This window comes from Lepidothrix coronata, unplaced genomic scaffold (genome assembly GCF_001604755.1).
Source record: "Lepidothrix coronata isolate B3197 unplaced genomic scaffold, Lepidothrix_coronata-1.0 Scaffold99, whole genome shotgun sequence".
Classification (NCBI taxonomy): Eukaryota; Metazoa; Chordata; class Aves; order Passeriformes; family Pipridae; genus Lepidothrix; species Lepidothrix coronata.
In genome coordinates, this window is record NW_016690279.1 from 2,679,408 (window position 1) to 2,697,604 (window position 18,197).

The following is an 18,197-nucleotide window of genomic DNA, read 5'->3' on the forward strand; positions in this document are numbered from 1 at the left end:
GTCCCCAAGCCCTACCCGGTGACACCCCGGTGACTGGCGCTGTTGCCATGGCAATGCCCGCGCGCGCCGAGGCGCTGCCGAGCGCCCCCAGCGGCCGCAGGGAGAGGGAGGTCTGGATTGGCTGGCTGGGCTGCAAATCAGCCCCGCTCATTGGCGGTCTTGAAGGAGGAACCGCTCACTCCCGGCCTCTGGACCAATCAGCGCCCCATCTCCGCTCACTGAAGGCGGAAGCAAGGTTGATAAACAATATTTGCCCTCCCCCGCCCTTCTCCACCGTCCCGCCGTCTCATTGGCGGGCAGGCGCCTCCGAGCGGGGCGGCAGCCAATGAGCGGCGGCGGCGGTGCTAGGCCGGCCCCGCCCCCTGAGGCCGCGGGGTGTGGGCGGAAGCCGGAAGCTGCGGCGGCGGCGCCATGGGGGCCGTGCTGGGGGTCTGTTCCCTCGCCAGCTGGGTGAGTGCGGGGCTCCCTTGCCCCCGAAACCTCCCTTTCCCACCCCGAGCCTCCCCCGACACCCCGGCGAGCGCGCCCGGCCCGGAGCGGTGCCTCCGGCGGGGCCGCGGGGCCGGTGACCGCCCTGTGTGCCCTGGCGCGGTCTGAGCCACCATCGCGGCCCCGCCGCAGCCGGGGCGGCCCCGGACCTTCGGGGCAGAGCGGGGCCCGGCTGGAGCGATCCCGCTCCTTCCCCGGGCCGGGCCGGACCGGGTCGGTGGTGGACGGGGCCCACCCAAGGGCAGCCGAGGGCGATAAACAGGGTTATCTGCGAGGGTTCGCAAACACGCTGTCCGTCAGAAGCACCGATTAGCGATTTATCGGTGCGGTCCGGGAGTGGAGTGTCTCCAAATGGAGCTCGGGCTTTCCTCTGGGCGTCGCCGGACGCCCCGGTGTCAGCTGCGAGGGAAATGCCCTTACTATTCCTGTCTCTGCCCTTCAGATTCCCTGTCTGTGCAGCGGTGCCTCCTGTTTGCTGTGCCGATGTTGTCCCAACAGCAAGAATTCGACAGTGACACGTCTTATCTATGCCTTCCTCCTCCTCCTCAGCACTGTGCTTGCCTGCATTATGCTGGCACCAGGCATGGAAGAGCAGCTTAAAAAGGTAGGGAGGGTAAAACTCGTTCTAACTGTTTGAAAAGCCATTATTGTGCCAGTGGCTATTGATTTTCTTTACTTGGAGTGGGTTATGTGAGAGGCACAAACACCCAAGTGCCCTTGTTCCCCGAGTTAAGAGGCTTCTAGCTGAAACAGCAAATTCAGTGAATGTGCCTTTTTTAGTACGTGCCTGGTCTCTGAAACCTGACCAGCCTGGAGGTGGTCAGTTGTTATAAGGGGCCTGCTGCTGTGGTATCTTAATCTTCCTGGATGAAAAGTGCTGACATGGGGAAAGCCAGATGATAATGAGGTCTGAGCACGAGGCCTTTTGTTCTCAGATCTCCTAGCAGGCAGCTGACTGAAAGCCTTGCCTGTTACAGGGCTTAAAGAAGGTGATTGCAAATGCAGCTGTGAACTCACAACTAAATGTGTCTTCCCCCAGATCCCTGGATTTTGTGATGAGGGGCTTCACACCCGGATGCCCCACCTAGAGGGGTTTGTCAGCTGCGATGTGTTCGTGGGGTACAGAGCTGTCTATCGTGTCAGCTTTGCCATGGCCGTGTTCTTCTTCCTCCTCTCCCTGCTCATGATAGAGGTGAAAACAAGTAACGACCCCAGAGCCTCGATACACAACGGGTATGTGTGTGAGCTGCCTGGGCTGCCTGCTTGTTCCCTGCTCCTGTTTCCTTTCTGAACATGGGGGCAGGTTGGTTCTTGACAGCCTCGAGTTTCTTTTGGGCTGAACACAGAGTAGTGCTCTGGTCTCCCAAAAAGCTTCCTGTTCATGTCAGATGTTCAGTGTACTGATTGAGTGTCCTGCTCTGAGGTGGGGTAACCAAAAGGGCAGTGCTCTGGGCACCCCTCTGTGTTTCCACAGAGATGTGAGATTGCCTGTGACACTCACTGGGTCACTCACTGTCTGACTCAGCCAGCAGAAACTGCTTCCTGATTTCCAATCCCTGATTTCCTGATTTAAGTGGGTTAGTTCTGGGCTAGATGACTTAATCATCATAGAGTCATTTAATTGGAAAGGGATGTTTGGAGAGCATAGAATGCATCAGGTTGGAAGGGACCTTAAATCTCATCTCATTCCAAACCCCTGCCGTGGCCAGGGACACTTTCCACTAGACAGAGTTTCTCAGAGCCCCATCCAGCCTGGCCTTGAACACCTCCAGGGGTGGGGATTCCACAACCTCAACCTCTCTGGTCAACAGGATCATGTGCTCCAAATCCCTGGCTGGAGCAGGACCAAGCTGCTTGCAGATCATGTAGCACATGACTACTGTGTACAGATTAAGACCAGTATTTACAACTTCTGTCTTCTTTTAAAGGTTCTGGTTCTTCAAAATAGCTGCCATTGTGGCCATCATGGTTGGAGCATTTTACATCCCTGAAGGGCCTTTCACAAGAGGTACAGTTAATACTCACTGTGGGTTCTGATGAGTAAACTCAAACCTTTTCACAGACTTACCAGGCTAGAGTTGTAATAGTGAAAATTCTCTTGCAGAAGACACAGTTTTTGCCCAAATTCTTTAGAGTATCTTGGTTCATCCAGTATTTTAGTGACCAGCTGAAGTTATGGCAATCAGCAATCTCTTTTCACCTGCATAGGTTTTGGGTATTAATAATTTTGTATTCCATGAGATAGTCGTTACTGGGCCGAGTCTTCTGACACTGCCTAGGCTGGAGGCAGCTCAGAACACTGACAAGTGCTAGATACTTCCCCAGAGTCTGAAAAATCTGTGTGAGAAACATTTACTGTCTGTTCACATCACAGCAACTTTAAAGGGTTGTTGTCCCCTAAAGAAATGTGGCACGATGGCACTTATGTACACAAACTTATAGTGTGTTACCTGTTGTGTTCATTCTGAAAACATGCTGGGCTAAGCATTCCCATGCTCAGCTTGACCAGGATCAGCTGCAGCCTTGAATAGCTGGGGCTCCTTGCACACTTCTGCAGGATGGGAGCCAGAGTGATTAACAGCATCTGCATTTTTAAATACTGTTTCAGAGTTTTTCATTATTTGTCTGCAGTATAATGAGGGGCTTTTAATTTTTTAAACTGAGGTAACATGCAAATGATGGAAGCTAACCCTGTTTTCCTTGCTCCCTTCTGTAGCTTGGTTTTGGATTGGTGTTTCTGGAGCCTTCTTCTTCATTCTTATCCAGTTGGTGCTTCTTGTGGACTTTGCTCACTCCTGGAATGAGAGCTGGGTTGATAGAATGGATGAGGGAAATGCTAAATGTTGGTATGCAGGTAGGAATCTGAACCTGTGAAGGATTTGTTTCTGCTGGCCAGTGCTCTGAGAACATCACTTACTAGTTTGCAGATGTACCTACACTTACACTCCACAGTGTCCTTGAGTCACTGCTGCAAACACATGGAATAAGTAGCTGCAGAGTTGCCTTTTTCTCGTTCAATAAAATGCAGAATATTTTAGCCTTGTGATCAGCAGGTCTGGCAGTGCTAATAAACACCCTTGCCTGGTTTGCAGTGCAAGTGCAGAGCTCAGAGCCTGGTTCTCTTCAAATCTAAACTTTGCTGTGGTCCCCAGGAGCTCAGTTGTGTCTGGCAGTGGCTGCAGAGCCACACCAAGTGTGCCTTGGCACGTGCTCCCCAGCTGGCCACTAATTACAAAGTGCTAATTGTTGTGGTTCTTTGCACACAGCTAAGAATGCTGCAACAGCATTTTGTAGCTTCTTACAAAGAACATAACAGAGGGGAAATCAAAACGGGTGGCCTCTAGCATAGGAGGAGGAATTCAGGGCTGATAAATGCCCGTGAGAAGTGTGCAAATGTACTCTCATTTTGTCACTGTGGCTTGACATCAGTTAAACTAATTAAAACTGATGCTGAAAGGCAAACCTTACTCCCCTGATGGCAGCACTGGCTTTCCTCTGAGCTACACCACTTAGTGAGCCCAAGCAGAAACTCAGCCATACCTAATAAAAATGCATTGTGCTACTTTAGTTTTCTGGCCCAGCCTGCCAAGTGAGGACTGTCTGACTGCAGTGGTAGCTGGACATTGAATCACTTCAGATGTACTGTTAAAACTGCACTGTTTTGTAACAATTGCAGCTCTGCTGTCCTGTACAAGCTTGTTCTACGCCTTGTCCCTGGTGTTTGTTGTTCTCTTCTACGTTTTCTACACGAAGCCTGATGACTGCACTGAGAACAAGTTCTTCATAAGCTTTAACATGATCCTGTGCATTGCTGTCTCCATCGTTTCTATCCTTCCAAAAGTTCAGGTATTATTTTTCTCTGGTATTTTCTTCTAACATATAAAGCACAGAAGTGGAAATGATGTAGTACCAATTCAGTCAGACATAAGAACTTTAAAATGTGGCTACAATAGCTATGCTAGCTAGGAACTTTAAAATACCTTGCTCTGAAACCAATGCACTATGTAGTGACATGTTTTCTGAAGAGAGGCTTTTTTTAGCTAACATAGTTTTGGACTTTGTTTCCATGTGGAGGGCTGCTGACATGCTTGTAGTGGTGAAGGTTCTGGCAGAACAGAGAAACCTGTTAGGGAGCAGCAAAATGAGCTGGAGATTTATTGCCTTAGTACTGTGGCTTTGAAATTATGGGTAAGCTTGTTTAATGCAAGAGGACACTTGCACGTTACTTGATTCTGAACTGGTATTGCTCAAGTCATGTGCTAGATGGACATCTCATCATCATCATCATCACATCTACAACACTGGTTAAAAAGCTGGGATTAGCTCAGTAAGAATCCATAACAGAGTATTGGCCACAGAAAAACAATTTGGTTTGCTTATTCCTTCCATGCTTGAGTTGCTTCCTGCATAAATTACATGACTAAGGAGTTTCTCCCAGTCTTTTGAACATAGAGCAAAGCCCAATGCATTTCTAAAACAAAGTTTTTTCATGCTGATTCTGTGGCAGCAGGTAAAACTATCCAACCCCAGGTAAAACTTGCCCTTCTGACCTTGGCTTGCTCTTCTGTTTTGGAACAGGAACATCAGCCTCGCTCCGGGCTCCTCCAGTCCTCTGTCATCACACTCTACACCATGTACCTCACCTGGGCAGCCATGTCCAACGAGCCTGGTAAGCAACACACAGTCTCAAGTCATGTGTTGGTGTGAAAGCAGAAGCTGCTGATGGTTGTTACAGATCACAGTGTGGGGATTGCTGACCTGTTTAGATAAAATTCAGCAAGGCTGGAAAGCTGACCTTACTGAAACCATCAGACTGCCTTTTTGCAGAACTAAACTGGGGTATTTGTGAGGAAAATAAACCAGTGTTAGGGCATTCTGATTTTATATATTTATTTATTTATTACACCCTTGCCCAGCTCGTAGGAAGGAAAAATACTCCAGGCCATTTCTGCCTCTGGAGAACGGAAAAGATCAGCAGTTAAAGGGAATGAGAAGTTGCAAGCTTACCTGTCATCTTTTCTGTGCTGGCAAAGCTCATTTCTCTAATCTGCCTTGAAATCCCTTTCAGAAAGAAACTGTAACCCAAGTTTGCTGAACATCATCACCCAGATAGCTGCACCCACAGCTGCTCCAGCCAATGCCACTGTCCCACCTGCCACTCCTGCTCCGCCCAAGTCCCTGCAGTGGTGGGATGCCCAGAGTGTTGTTGGACTGGTTATCTTTGTCCTTTGCCTCTTGTATTCCAGGTAGGATCTGCACTGCTATCCAGTGATAAACAGTTGGGATTTGTCTGCCTCTTTTGTTAGAGCCTGGGTCTAGTGCAAAATGTACCTGCATTTATTCACATCCAGCTGCTGTCTCAGGCCCATAAAGTTGTGTTCAGCCTTGTGGATGAGGAGAGGCTTTATCAGCCCCAATCCAGACAACAGAACATGTGTTACAGGATGATTAAAGGGATGGAGCACCATTCCTACAAGGAAAGGCTGGGAGAATGGGGACTGTTTAGCCAGGAAAAGAGGCAGCTTAGGGATGGCCTAACTGCAGCCTTCCAGTACCTGAGGGGAGCTACAAGAAGGATGGAGAGAGACTATTTGCAAGGACATGTAGTGAAAGGACAAGGAGGAATGGCATAAACTGAGAGTAGGTTTAGATTATATATTAGGAAGAAATTATTCACTGTGATGGTGGTGAGGCCCTGGAACAGGTTGTCCAGAGAAGTTATGGATGCCCCATCCCTGGAAGTGTTCAAGGCCAGGGTGGATGGAGCTCTGAGCAACCTGGTCTAGTGAAAGGTATCCCTGCCCACAACAAGGGGGTTGGAACTAGATCTTAAAGGTCCCTTCCAGCCCAGGCAATTCTATGATCTGGACTAGGATTGCTGTTTACTTAGGTTAACAAAAGCTTGGATGAGAAGAGTTTTCTTTGAGGAGTTCCCTTGTTTTTCCAGATGGATTTAAAAAAACCCCGTTTGCTGCTCGCAGACATTCCGTGTGCTCTGTTGCATTAGCAAAGAGTCAGCTGTCAAAGGGGTTTCTCACCACGGCTCTCTTGTTCCACTGCAGCATCCGCTCTTCCAGTAACAGCCAGGTGAACAAGCTGACCCTGTCTGGGAGTGACACTGCCATCCTGGAGGAGACCCTGGGGACGGGGAGCGGGGCTGCGGAGGAGGGGGACGTGCGCCGTGTCACGGACAACGAGAAGGAGGGTGTTCAGTACAGCTACACCTTCTTCCACTTCATGCTCTTTCTTGCCTCTCTTTACATCATGATGACACTCACCAACTGGTACAGGTAGGAGCAAGATGGAAAGTGATTGTATGTGCCAGCCAGTGTTCCCAGGTGGGTAGGAGACTCCTGCCCTGTAGGCTGATCCTGCCAAGCTCCTTTAAGTGCTGTCCCTGTGCCAGCTCATTATAGAGTTGTGCCTTCTCAGTTTTGTGTAACTGAATGAAGATGTAAAAAGGCACAATCAGCAGCTGTGGGCCTGGGGGACTGCAAGGGCACAGTGGGGCTGCCATCCTTCAGATGAGCAAGTAGCAGGAAGGATACACATGAAACTGGCTCCAGGAGGCCTCCTGGGAAGTTTGTCAGAGGCCTGATGTTGCTGGCTCTTCACCCTGGGAAGGATGTGCAGGGACAGCCATACGTGCTGTGCATCAGAGATGTCATTTCCTACATCTGTTGGAAACACTTGGACATACCCTCTCCTGCTGCAGCTCACAACCACTTTCCCCAGGACTGGCACATGGTATAAATCAGCAAATACACTTAGAGAGCAGCAGCCATCAGGGGTCTCTTGCTCAGCTCATGCAGGTATTTCCTTCAAGAGCAGCACATCAGCAGGGGCAAGCAGGTTTGACAACTGGGTCCCAAGAACAACAGGCCTGTGAAGGAGCCACAGGAAACTGCTGGTTTAGTTGTCTCACTGTGTTCTCACAAAGGCTTTAGCACTGGAGTGTCCCAAATGATTGCCCGAAGTTCAGATTCATAGAGAGCTAGCAAGGAGCAGTGGGAGGTGCTTTCTCTATCTGCTAATTGACTTCTTTTCTTTTTTAGCCCTGATGCAGATTTCAAGACAATGACAAGCAAGTGGCCGGCCGTGTGGGTGAAGATAACCTCCAGCTGGGTTTGTCTGCTTCTCTATCTCTGGACCTTAGTGGCTCCTCTTGTCCTTACTAATAGAGACTTCAGTTAACTTGCTGCACCTGTCTGAGCTTACAAAAGTGAGGAACTCTTCTGCTGAAAGCCAAAATGTTCATTTATTGCTTTAGTTACTGTTTCTTACGTTGATATTAACATGCAGTTGGATAGAAAGTTATATATTGCATAAAGCTTGATGCAGCACCAAAATTATCATCAGTTATCTTTCTATTTTAACCTTCATCAGGGTTGTTACTGCATTTTTAAAATTCACTACAGCTGTGCTGTTAAAGCACAAAAGAAATTATCTGTTCTGTCCAGTAGCCACAACCTTCTGTTGAATAGAAGTAACATTTAGCTAAATATGAAGTAATATATTTTAAAGAACACTTATATTCAGCATAATGCACTAGTATGCTAATGCTTCAGTATCTGGAAGTGTAAGCCATGCTGCTTGATTTCTACATTCCACTGCAAAAATTTATTTAAAGGAAAACTTTATTTAAATTACTTAACTTTTTGTTGTGGCAAAAAAAAAAAAAAAAAGCCCTTTGTTCCTCACTGAAAAAACAGAACTCAGAGGTTGAAAAACTGATTAATTCTTTTTAAGAACAAACTTGCCCTTTCTAAGGGGCAACTTCTATGGTTACTTGTTTTTTAGTATGTTTGTCAATTAGAGTGGTAAGTGTATCAGTAGCTTAAATCAACTTTATGATTATGTTGGAAAAATAGAGCTTATTGATTGGTTAATTTGACTTGTCTGATAGGCTTATAAAAATATTGTACATGATATTATTATTATTGGCACTAAGGCATTTGCACTGTAAATTCATTTGAATAAAGCAGACTAACTACTGAAAGTGGCCCAGTTGTTAATTGTTGAGCAGCAGTTAATTCTCCAGTGGAAAATACCACACACAGTGATCAGCTGCTGCAGTGTCCAGTGGGATGGGACTGGGTGTTTTCTCCATGCAGCAAATAAGTAAGTCATAAAATATTTCTTTTGGAACAAACAGCACCTTCCATGTGATTCTCTGAATGTCAAATCCCATCCCTTAAATGGCTCAGGTACAGCTGACTTTTTACAGGAAAATATCCCAACATGACACGAGGCAAACATATTGAAAATATCAAATTAGCAGCTGTTGCAATGTGTTTAATTACCCAGTCATGCATCATAAAATTACACGTTTTTGACGACTTCATTTTATAAAATGCAATATAAAAATAAATTTTGTCAAAATAAGATGTACACTTAACCACCCAACACCTCTAGGCCCACGTACAACAGAAGGCAAAATTACTAGTTTGAGTAACACTACGATTTAACTCATGCCAAAATGAGATTTAACAAAAACAATACTTAAGCCAGTTCCTGAAAATACCTCAGGGCTCTTAACACCCGTTTGCAAGAGTATAAATTCAAGTACTTTAATGTACAGTTTGCAGCTACCTTTTGTCCCACCTCATGCCAATGAAGTTCAAGTATATTCCCTTATTATGTCTTGGATTTGTCAGGGATGGCTTATGTACTGGGCAAGGCATATAACCTCTGGAAACAAAGTTATTTCAAGTGGGGAAAAAAGACTGGTTGTAGTGCTGTAAGAAAAAAAAAAAACAAACAACAAACCCCAAGCAAAAACCACCCCCAGCCTGTAAGCTTTTCCTAGCTATTCTCTTAAATATAAGGAGAGTTGTGTTTATATTTAAAACACAAGTGTTTATTTTTCCAAATGCTGACACGAGAAATTCTGGGAACAAACTGATTTCTTTGCTAGCAAGTGCTAAAGCTCAAAGAACGTTCTCAGCTCTGTAGCCAGGTGCACAGAACACAGAGCTGTGCTTCCTGTAAGCCTGGTTTTCGAGACAGTTCAGGGTTAGAAACAAAGCTCAGTGAAGCTGCAACTTTTGTCCGAGTTCTAAAGCCAAGAAAGAGCAAATTAGAAATAATAGATGCTTGCTAAAGGTAAGCCTGGCTTAGCTCAAGCATCCTGACATAACTGCCCAGCAGGCAGCTTTAAGAGAAATAATTTCTGGAGGCACAAGACTGGCAGTTTTCAGCATTGATAGTTGTGGGGGTTTAACTCCAGCCAGCAACCAAGGACCCCAGGGCTGCTGGCTCTCACAGCACCAGACTGGCCCTGTGAGGAAAACAACTCTACCCCACCCAAAGCCAGCACAACCACGTGGCCTTATCTATTATGTTTAAATCATGTTATTTATTCTAAGTTTCTCTGTGAGCAGAGGAAAGAAGAGGGTGAGGTGGACCTAGGCTGCCTGCTATTTAAGGCATGCAGGAGAGTACAAAAGCCTGGAAAAGGGGGTGGGTTTTGTAGAGGTTCCTCAGCCTTTTGCTGAACACCACTAGATTCCTTTCTTTTTGAAGGACACTGAATTTTGAGTATTCCAGCTCCCTCTCTAGTAGTTCCATAAGGGGATCAAAGCAGCTGTTCCTACAGTTAACTGCTGAAATACAACCACTTCCAACCCTGCAGCACCACTGTCAGTCAGGCCTTCATCTCCAGGAAAAATGGTCCATCCTATTTATTTTTTTTTAGTTGTACATTGTGACTGGAATTAAGAGGCAGCAGAACAACAAAAAACCCCACCATCCTCTCTGTTCTGGCAGTTCAGCAGCGTGGGCAGCCACTGACCTGCCCTAAGTCCTGTATGTTACTGCCTTGCTGTGAGGCAAAAATCTGATTTAATCTCTGCAAAACACACAGAGCATTGTGGTCACAAAGGAGGAGGTGGCTAGCAGTACTCTTTCACCTTAGTTCAAGTAGATGAAAATGGTAGTTTGGTTTTTTATCTCCACACTAAAGGTAATAGCTATCAAAGAAGAGTTTCAATTGACTTACAAAGGTAAGAAAAATCAAGGAATTAATTTCACCAAGGAAAATTAATTTCTTCCCACCTTTAATCTAAAACTGTTCACGTGATGAGTCCTCTGCTTCCACAAATTCTGAACTGCCACCCAGGAAAAAAAAAGCTTCATGGTTTTACCCTTTTTGCAAGACCCAGTCTCTTTTTATAAAGCCTGGATGACAGGAATGGCATTTGCTACCCCCTCGTTCCAGGATGAGATCTGCTGCCAGGTCAGGAAGTCGTTACAGGGGTAGAGTTGTCTCTTTTTGGCAATGCAGTTATGCTGTAAGGGGACTGAGAGGAAGAAAGACATCCAAAACAGAGTTTGGCACTTTGAAAAATGTATGTCTGAGATCCTCAAGATGCTTTAGGTTCATATTTACAGAAACATAACTGGTGCCTATAATCCCATTTGGCACTAAATCAAGATTTCATCCAGAGAAAGTGCTCGAGAAGTAAGTCCCCAATTAGAAGGGATATTCTTTTCCACCAAATAGTGAAATATCTCACCTTGAAGTGACAGGGTGTACTTTCCTGGTCCTAGTGAGGTTCCCATCTCCACACCATTATAGTGCAGAAAAACGTGTGCAAAGAGTGTGCTGAGAGTTAAGTTCTAAGTCAAGACCATTAAACAAAAAGAGCTTGGGGAGTGGGAACAGCTTATTTAGACATCAGTATCTTACCCTGGCTTGACACTGGAGTCTTAGTTCTGTCTCTAGACAAAGACCTAGAAGCACAGGCATACAAGCAATGAGTAAATATCACAGAGATGACTCAAGTCTAATTTCATACAGGAACATGACAACCAAAGACAAAAGAGGTTAACACAGTTTAAAAAAAAACAAACTTGTAACATTTCACAAAAGAGCCAACAAGCACAGTGAACAAAATGCTACAATATCAGGAAATTTAGGAATGTGCTTTTAAAAAGCCTGTCTGCATTTGGTTTCACAGACTTAAACTCAAATTCAGCCCAAAGTAACAAGCTAAAGCAGCACCTTGCTGTCTTGCAATGAAGTATTGCCTTCTATACATCACATGCCAACTGCTACAAAGCCTCCTCATGAATTCTGGGTATGAGGTACTTACAAATTCCTCATCACAACCAGAAAAGAATTGACAATGTGGGAAGGTGCCTGACACAGCTTTTTTTTTTATTTGGTCCTGAACCTCATTATTTGAAGCTGTTGTCTAGTCAAAAGGACTTATCTGAAAAACTTCCTGCTTTCTGAAAGTGAGGATTGCACCTGTTGTGCAAACATGGTATAGATGTTGTAGTAGTTAATCCATCAGTCACAGTTCCTCCTACAGTGAGGAAGTTTTGGAGATGTTCTCCATATGGATATTCGTGAATAAGTTTTGTTCTGTATTAATTTAAGCCAAATATTCACTGAGATATTTCAGAAATGCCAACTCACAATCTGAACCATGTGACAGAGGACAGGCCAAGTTAAGACTTTTATGGGTTTATGCAATCTTCACTACAGAACTGTATTTTGCAGGGTTCACAAGCCATTTTCTTTTCTTGGGTTACTGGTGTTTGCAGAAGGGGAAGGGAACAGATGATCACAAAGTTAGTAAATCATCATTGTCACTTTTCACCTGTCAGGGGAGGGCATAAGAAAATATCAAGCTTATGATCCTGCAATATTTTTTTCCCTTTATCATTAGAAAGAACAGACCATTTGCATCATTCACCTGGAGGTTGATGAGCCTCAAGTCTTCTACATAACTTGTGCCCTTCGCTTTTATTCTCCCCGAACTCTGCCCTGCCCCCATTGTGCCCTCTCCAGCTTCCTTTGGTTCTACAGTGTAAAGTGCCTCAGCAGTCTGTCCCTAAACTGCAGGTTTAGGAGTAAGGCAGAGTTCACAACATCACCTATGAGAGCAGACCTGAACTGCTGGCAAACCCCCCTGCCCTGGTTTCTCAGTAGCAGTAATAGAGCTGAGGTTTCATGCCCCGCAGAGAATCATCACACTGCTTTTCATCGGCATCCCCACTCACGAGCATGTCGTGGGGGGAGCTGTCACAGGGCACCACCAGCTGGGAGAAGTCGTGCAGGAAGTCCTCTTCAGAGGCCAGCAGCAGCTCGTTCCACGCAGAGATGTCCAGCTTGCCTGCGGTGCCACCGTACTCTTCGGGAAGGATCACCGGGGGGATGTTCTGATGAAGGGAATTCAGGTCACAGCCATGGAGGAAAAACTGAAGAAGAAAGCAAAAGAGCTTTAAAAGTGCACACCGAACACTCTGCAGCAAACTGCTGAAGCAGTCAGCTAACCAGCTTATTCTGAGTTAAAGAGCAAATTTTAGGGGTGATGTCCTTATGGGCACACAACAGTCCTTATTCGACACACAACGGTGGGCAGGGGCAGTCACACACACCAGGGAGAGAAGTCTTGAGGCAACTCACATCTAGTGCAGATCAACTCCCAGCAACAGACACCTGACATTTGTCTGTGCTGAGGTTCCAAATTCAACTCATCACCAAGTTTGTTCATGGGATTGAAAGTACTTATCCTTATGGAAAAAAACCCTTAATCATTGGCAACCCCACCCAGTCCTGTGGAGAGGGTACCTGTGCCATACAGGACACTTGGTAAGGGAAAAGGGCGAGGAAGGTGCAACACAGGTTTCCTGTGACACCAACTCATAACTGAAGTGCTACTGGCCCAAATAATCCAACTGCAGGGATTGAATTTATGTCCTGAATACAGAGCATATGTACTAGAGTTCCATATTAATATTATGCCCATGTTAAGTTCCTCAAAGTTCCTCTCTCACAGAGAATTTTCCCAACAGCATATTTTTAAAAATTAAAGCAGAAAGGACCCATTAGATCAAGTAAAATGGCACCAATGTTTTTCCAGCTGTCAAGTTTTACAACTTTTCTTTTTTTTCTTTAGAATGGCCAAGCAAGGAACTTACAAACATTAATATTAACATTAAAATCACACACAAATCCTTACCCGGTTTGCTATCTTTTCCTTCAGAAAAGGCTTGATGATTGCAAAAATGCCTTTGAATATACGAGGCTCATTTATTATGTTAACAGCCTTTATTCGAATGGGAAATCCATCCTGAAGGGTAAAGAAGATTTTTGTAATGCAGTTTAAAAAACATTTGCCACCTTCCTCTTTTCTAAATCTCCAGATTGACTGCCAGCACATCCCATTAAAGTTTGGCTCCCAAACTTTAATCTGAGGTACCAACATAAATCAGTACAGCAACAGAAATGCAACTTGTTACAGGGAACAGTCTTAGGATGAGATCTATGAGCATAAAAACAAAGTCAAGAGGCAAGAAAATCCTCCATCAATAAACACATTGTTGTCAGTAAATCTTCATTTCTTATGTTGATCTCCATCTCCCTTGACAAAAACACTTAGAAAATCCCTGTCCTTTGGGTATTCCCAGCCCTGATAAGTCACAGTCACAAAGTGGTCCACACTCAGCACCAGAGTAGCTGCTTCCAACACTGTGTCCAACTACAAGATCTGGTGCCCAGGACACCCTAAATATGTTTTTATGTAAAGAAGGAATCTAATATTGCAATCTTTCTGCCATTCCAGCTATTCTATCACACTACCTGGGGAAGACAAACAGGTTCTGCTGCCAGCAGGACACACAAAGGATCTCCTATACAAGACAGTTTAAAACAACAGTTAATCATGGGATTTCTGCTGGAGAAATTTATTTGCAGAAATATTTTTCAAAGGGAAAAGCTCATGATCAGCAATTCAGGTCTCACATGCCACAGTGAAGCTCCTTTCCCTTATAACCAGTTCTACCTATAAAAAGCAAGCAGTCAATGCTTGGAGTGAAAAGCACATAACATGCACTGCTGGAGGATTGTTCTCCCTGGGAAGGTCAGTGAATTAGCTCCTCTTTACAAGAGCTGCAGCTCAGCAAGGCTGGTGCAACACATTTAAATACCACCCATACCTTTAAGTCCTTCCCCAAGTTCAGCTGTTGTTCTGTGAGCAGCTTCCACTAGTAACATCCATCATTTTATTTGTACAAATTAAATATGGGCTTATAGTTTAAATGACACATTTAGATCATACTTTAAAGGAGTGAGTTCTTATAAAGGCATTCCTAAACTCACTGGTCTCATCTCTGCAAACTCCCCTGATTCACTCTATCCTTCCTTATCCCCCCCATGGATACAACAAAGAACATAACCAGTCAGGCCAGAACAAAAGTAATGAGGGCACGAACCCCTTCAAGAGAAGTTTTCTCATCTCACCCCCCCCAAGATTGTATCAACATCAAAGGAAATCATCAGACCTTCCTGCCACTTTGGCCAAGTTACCCCTCACTCCTTTCACCTTGTTTTGTCCAACTCCACTGTGTTTACACTTGCTCTCCACCACTTTCTTTCCAGACATCAAGGAGGAGATGCTTTTTATTACTGTCTCTTTTACCATCCCAATGCTGAGAAGCCTCTCTGCCTTCAGGGCATGGATAGAAATGCTCCTCAAATGACACCCATACAAAAGTCCTCTCTGCCAAATTTTTTCAGCAGCACTTGAACTGGAACCATCACTTGCCAGGGGTTGGCTCCATCTCAGCCAACAGCAACCCTTTAAATAACAAGCCATTTCCTCACTGTCTCCTCTCTAACTGTAATTCTCTGCTCTCTCTCTTCCTTACCACCACCTAGCAGAACTGCTTTTTGCTGTTCCAGCTCAGAAGTTTGCATTTCTAATGCAAATTTAGTTTTAGGGATGCAAAAATCAAAAAAAGAAAAAAAAGGGCAAGTGAGGTAAATCGGCAGTAAGGGAGTGAGAAACTGGTTGGGCTGAGACATGTTTAACTCTGCGGGCAAAAGCCAAGATGATGAAGTTTGTGGTGACACAGTCAAGAACTCTAAGACACAGAAGCAGTCATTTACAATGCACAAGCTTATTTTCCCACCAGTTCAGGTCTTACCTGAAGAATTCCAATCACTTTTTTGGCTACAAAAGGACCAAAATGAGACGCCTTAGATAAGCTGACTCCTTTGTAGTCTGCCAGGATTACAATTCCATTCACCTGGGTCTCTTCGGACTGAATGAGTTTTTCTAACGTTAAGTATATGGCACGAATGTTCTCAGTAATCGGATAATTACTGGGTGTCCATCTGTCTGAGGTTACAAGACATGGATGGTAAGTCGGAGAGTAAATATAAGCTAACAAAACACATTCCAAAAACTGAATTTCTGTTCTCCTGGACTCTTAAAAGCTACTCTCTAATAGCCACAGTTCTAGTCCAGAGCAGAACTGTATATTAAGAAATATACCTTTCTTAAGCAAGAGGGAAATGGCAACTCATGTTTACTTCAGGGAGCAAAGGCAATGGTTTTCAGAACCCTGTTCTCCACACAGCACAGCTCATTAGCAGTTCCAGCTCAGAAAGAAAGCAGGTAAATGGAAAAGAGGAGAATGAATGAAGACAAATTTACAGCAAGCCTGGCAGCACCAAAAGCACACAGAAGGCTGATTATTTACATGGGAGCCAGAGCCATAGGCTCCTCTCTCTGCTTACTGTCAAAGCAAATCATAAGCTTCTAAGTGTAGGCCAACAGCCCTGCTTCAATTTGAGTTACTACACATTAGTTTTCCTTGAATTGTCTGATATTTCATCGACCCACCTCACTGTATTTTCATTTTGACATGACTGCAGTTACTGCTGACACAGGAAAAGGAACTGGAATAATGCTGGCTAACGACCAGCGTGTTCCTTCACAAGCCAGCTTTTCAAATTTCAGAGAGAACCCACATACTCTGTACAAGCCCCTACTGTTCAGGGGAGCAGGGAACAAGTATTTGGCCCAGACACACCTCGAGGACGGAGAGCAAAGACATTCAGGCATTGATTCAGTACCTGGGCGGATGCAGACGACGTGACGTCCCTCCGGGTCCCGATGAGGCAGCACAGTGACAAAGCCTGACTCCAGGACAGGCTTTATTGCAGATGGCTTCAAGTTACTGAACACCTCGGGCCAGGTCCTCCTGCAGGTGTGGTAGTTCACCAGGAGCTGAAGCGCTCGATCGTAATCGAACTTCCTGGCTCTGAGGAACCTCAGCAGAAAAGCATCGTCCAGGCACGTCCCCAGGGAGGGATAGTCCTTGCACACCATGTCCCGGAGCGCCTGCACGTCACGGAGCCTCCATTCAGGTTTCTCTTGGAGCTCTTCCCGGGCTTTGGTAACGAGATCAGGAGACAGTGAACAAACATACTTTGGCCGATCTGGCAAGAGCTCGTTGTCTGATGGAGACCCTGCTGATGGACTTGTCCTGGTGCAGTCGCTGTCTCCTGACATAATGCAGCAGGAATCTGTCAAAAACCAAGGGCTGCACATGACAAACAATCCCACGGACCAACAACCACATTGATGATTTACATATTTATTATGTTCTGTATCCCTCTGTTTCCCTGCTAAGGACGCTGCCTTTCAAAGAACCAGAGCTACAACCAGATGCACAGTCCAGACATTTTAATTATCTTACCAGGATTAGAAAGTGCAGGTTTCTCTAATCTCTTTATCCTGCCTAGCAGGTAGAAAACTACCTCGGATGAAACCTAACCAATCAACCAAAACTTAAAATACAAAATTACACAGCTTCATTGCAGAAATACAGAATTTAAATTACCTTAACGTTTATTTCCTGTGTTCAGTTGGAAACTAAAGCAAATCAAACACATCAGAGTTAGGCAGGATTCTCACATTTGGTCAAATTACACCCTCTTCTGAGCAGCTCTCCCAGCTCAGCCCAAACAGTCCTGAGCCTCTGGCAAACACAGGCACTGATCAGCATCTCTGCCCACGTGAACGTTTTGAGCAATTCAGGAGGAGCTGCATTCAGGAACGTAAGAAATGGCTGCGGTGCACAGACTGGATGAGCGGGTTAAGAAACCTGCAGCCTTTTATGCCAGCACAGCATGGGTACTAAGGTTGGCTTAATCTAGTTTTCAGCAGCATGCCAGTGTTCCTGAACTGGGGGCTGCATTTCTAAATCCAGTCACAGGTGGACAGAGAACAATGTAAAATTAGAACGTTGCAAGCCTGGCATAATTCCTGTAGCTAGACCTGGGGCTGGAAGGGGACAAGGTATGCCTTTATTTTGCTGAGCTATTCGCATTCAGCCCCTCACAGCACACGACAGCGCTCCTGGCTGTCACACGGGAACCCCTGTCCCACACCACCGCCTTCCTCCTGCGGTGAAACACTCCCGCCTCGCCTTCCCCGGGCTCCTCGGGGAGGTCCCGGCGCACTGGGACCGCTCCCAGCGACGCGTCTCACCCCGTTACAGCCCGGGACGGGCAGGACGCAACCCCTCGGTGCCTGTCCCGGCGGGCGGAGCGAGGATTGCCCAGCATTACCCACACACGGCCCCGGCGGCCCCGGCTCCCCCGTCCCCCCGTACCGGAGCTCCCGCAGCAGCAGCGCCGTGTCCCGGCCCCGCCGCCCCGGAACGGCTCCGGCAGCCGGAAATGACGCAACGGCCGCGCCTGCGCGATGGGCCCGGGGCGGGGCCGCTTCCGGTGCTGGTCCGGTCCTGGTCCCGGTCCTGGTCCCCGTTCCCTCAAGGAGCAGCAGCTCCCGCCGGATCCCTGCGTGTTCGGCCTTGGGCCGAAAATGCGCCTTTTCCTCCATCGCTGGCATCTGCCGGTCGCAGCGTGAGGGAACCCCGCGGCCACCTCTGCCCTTTAGTCC

At 46.1% G+C, this 18,197-nt stretch overlaps 2 protein-coding genes across 2 annotated transcripts; one reads left to right on the top strand and one right to left on the bottom strand.

The window, feature by feature from the left end:
- The first annotated feature begins 355 nt into the window (after positions 1-355).
- Positions 356-8,488, top strand: SERINC3 (serine incorporator 3). Its single transcript, XM_017822602.1, has 10 exons — positions 356-450; positions 932-1,093; positions 1,529-1,722; positions 2,418-2,497; positions 3,206-3,343; positions 4,166-4,335; positions 5,068-5,158; positions 5,558-5,735; positions 6,552-6,779; positions 7,545-8,488. Exons 1-10 carry the CDS (start codon positions 412-414, stop codon positions 7,681-7,683), a joined length of 1,419 nt encoding a protein of 472 aa, XP_017678091.1. The 5' UTR covers positions 356-411; the 3' UTR covers positions 7,684-8,488.
- Positions 8,489-8,749: 261 nt separating this feature from the next.
- TTPAL (alpha tocopherol transfer protein like) lies at positions 8,750-17,981 on the bottom strand. Its single transcript, XM_017822606.1, has 5 exons — positions 17,908-17,981; positions 16,364-16,816; positions 15,430-15,623; positions 13,464-13,574; positions 8,750-12,699 (listed from the first exon to the last, which is right to left on the bottom strand). The coding sequence occupies exons 2-5, from the start codon at positions 16,800-16,802 to the stop codon at positions 12,424-12,426; spliced, it is 1,020 nt and encodes a 339-aa protein (XP_017678095.1). The 5' UTR covers positions 16,803-16,816; positions 17,908-17,981; the 3' UTR covers positions 8,750-12,423.
- Between the last annotated feature and the right edge of the window lie 216 nt (positions 17,982-18,197).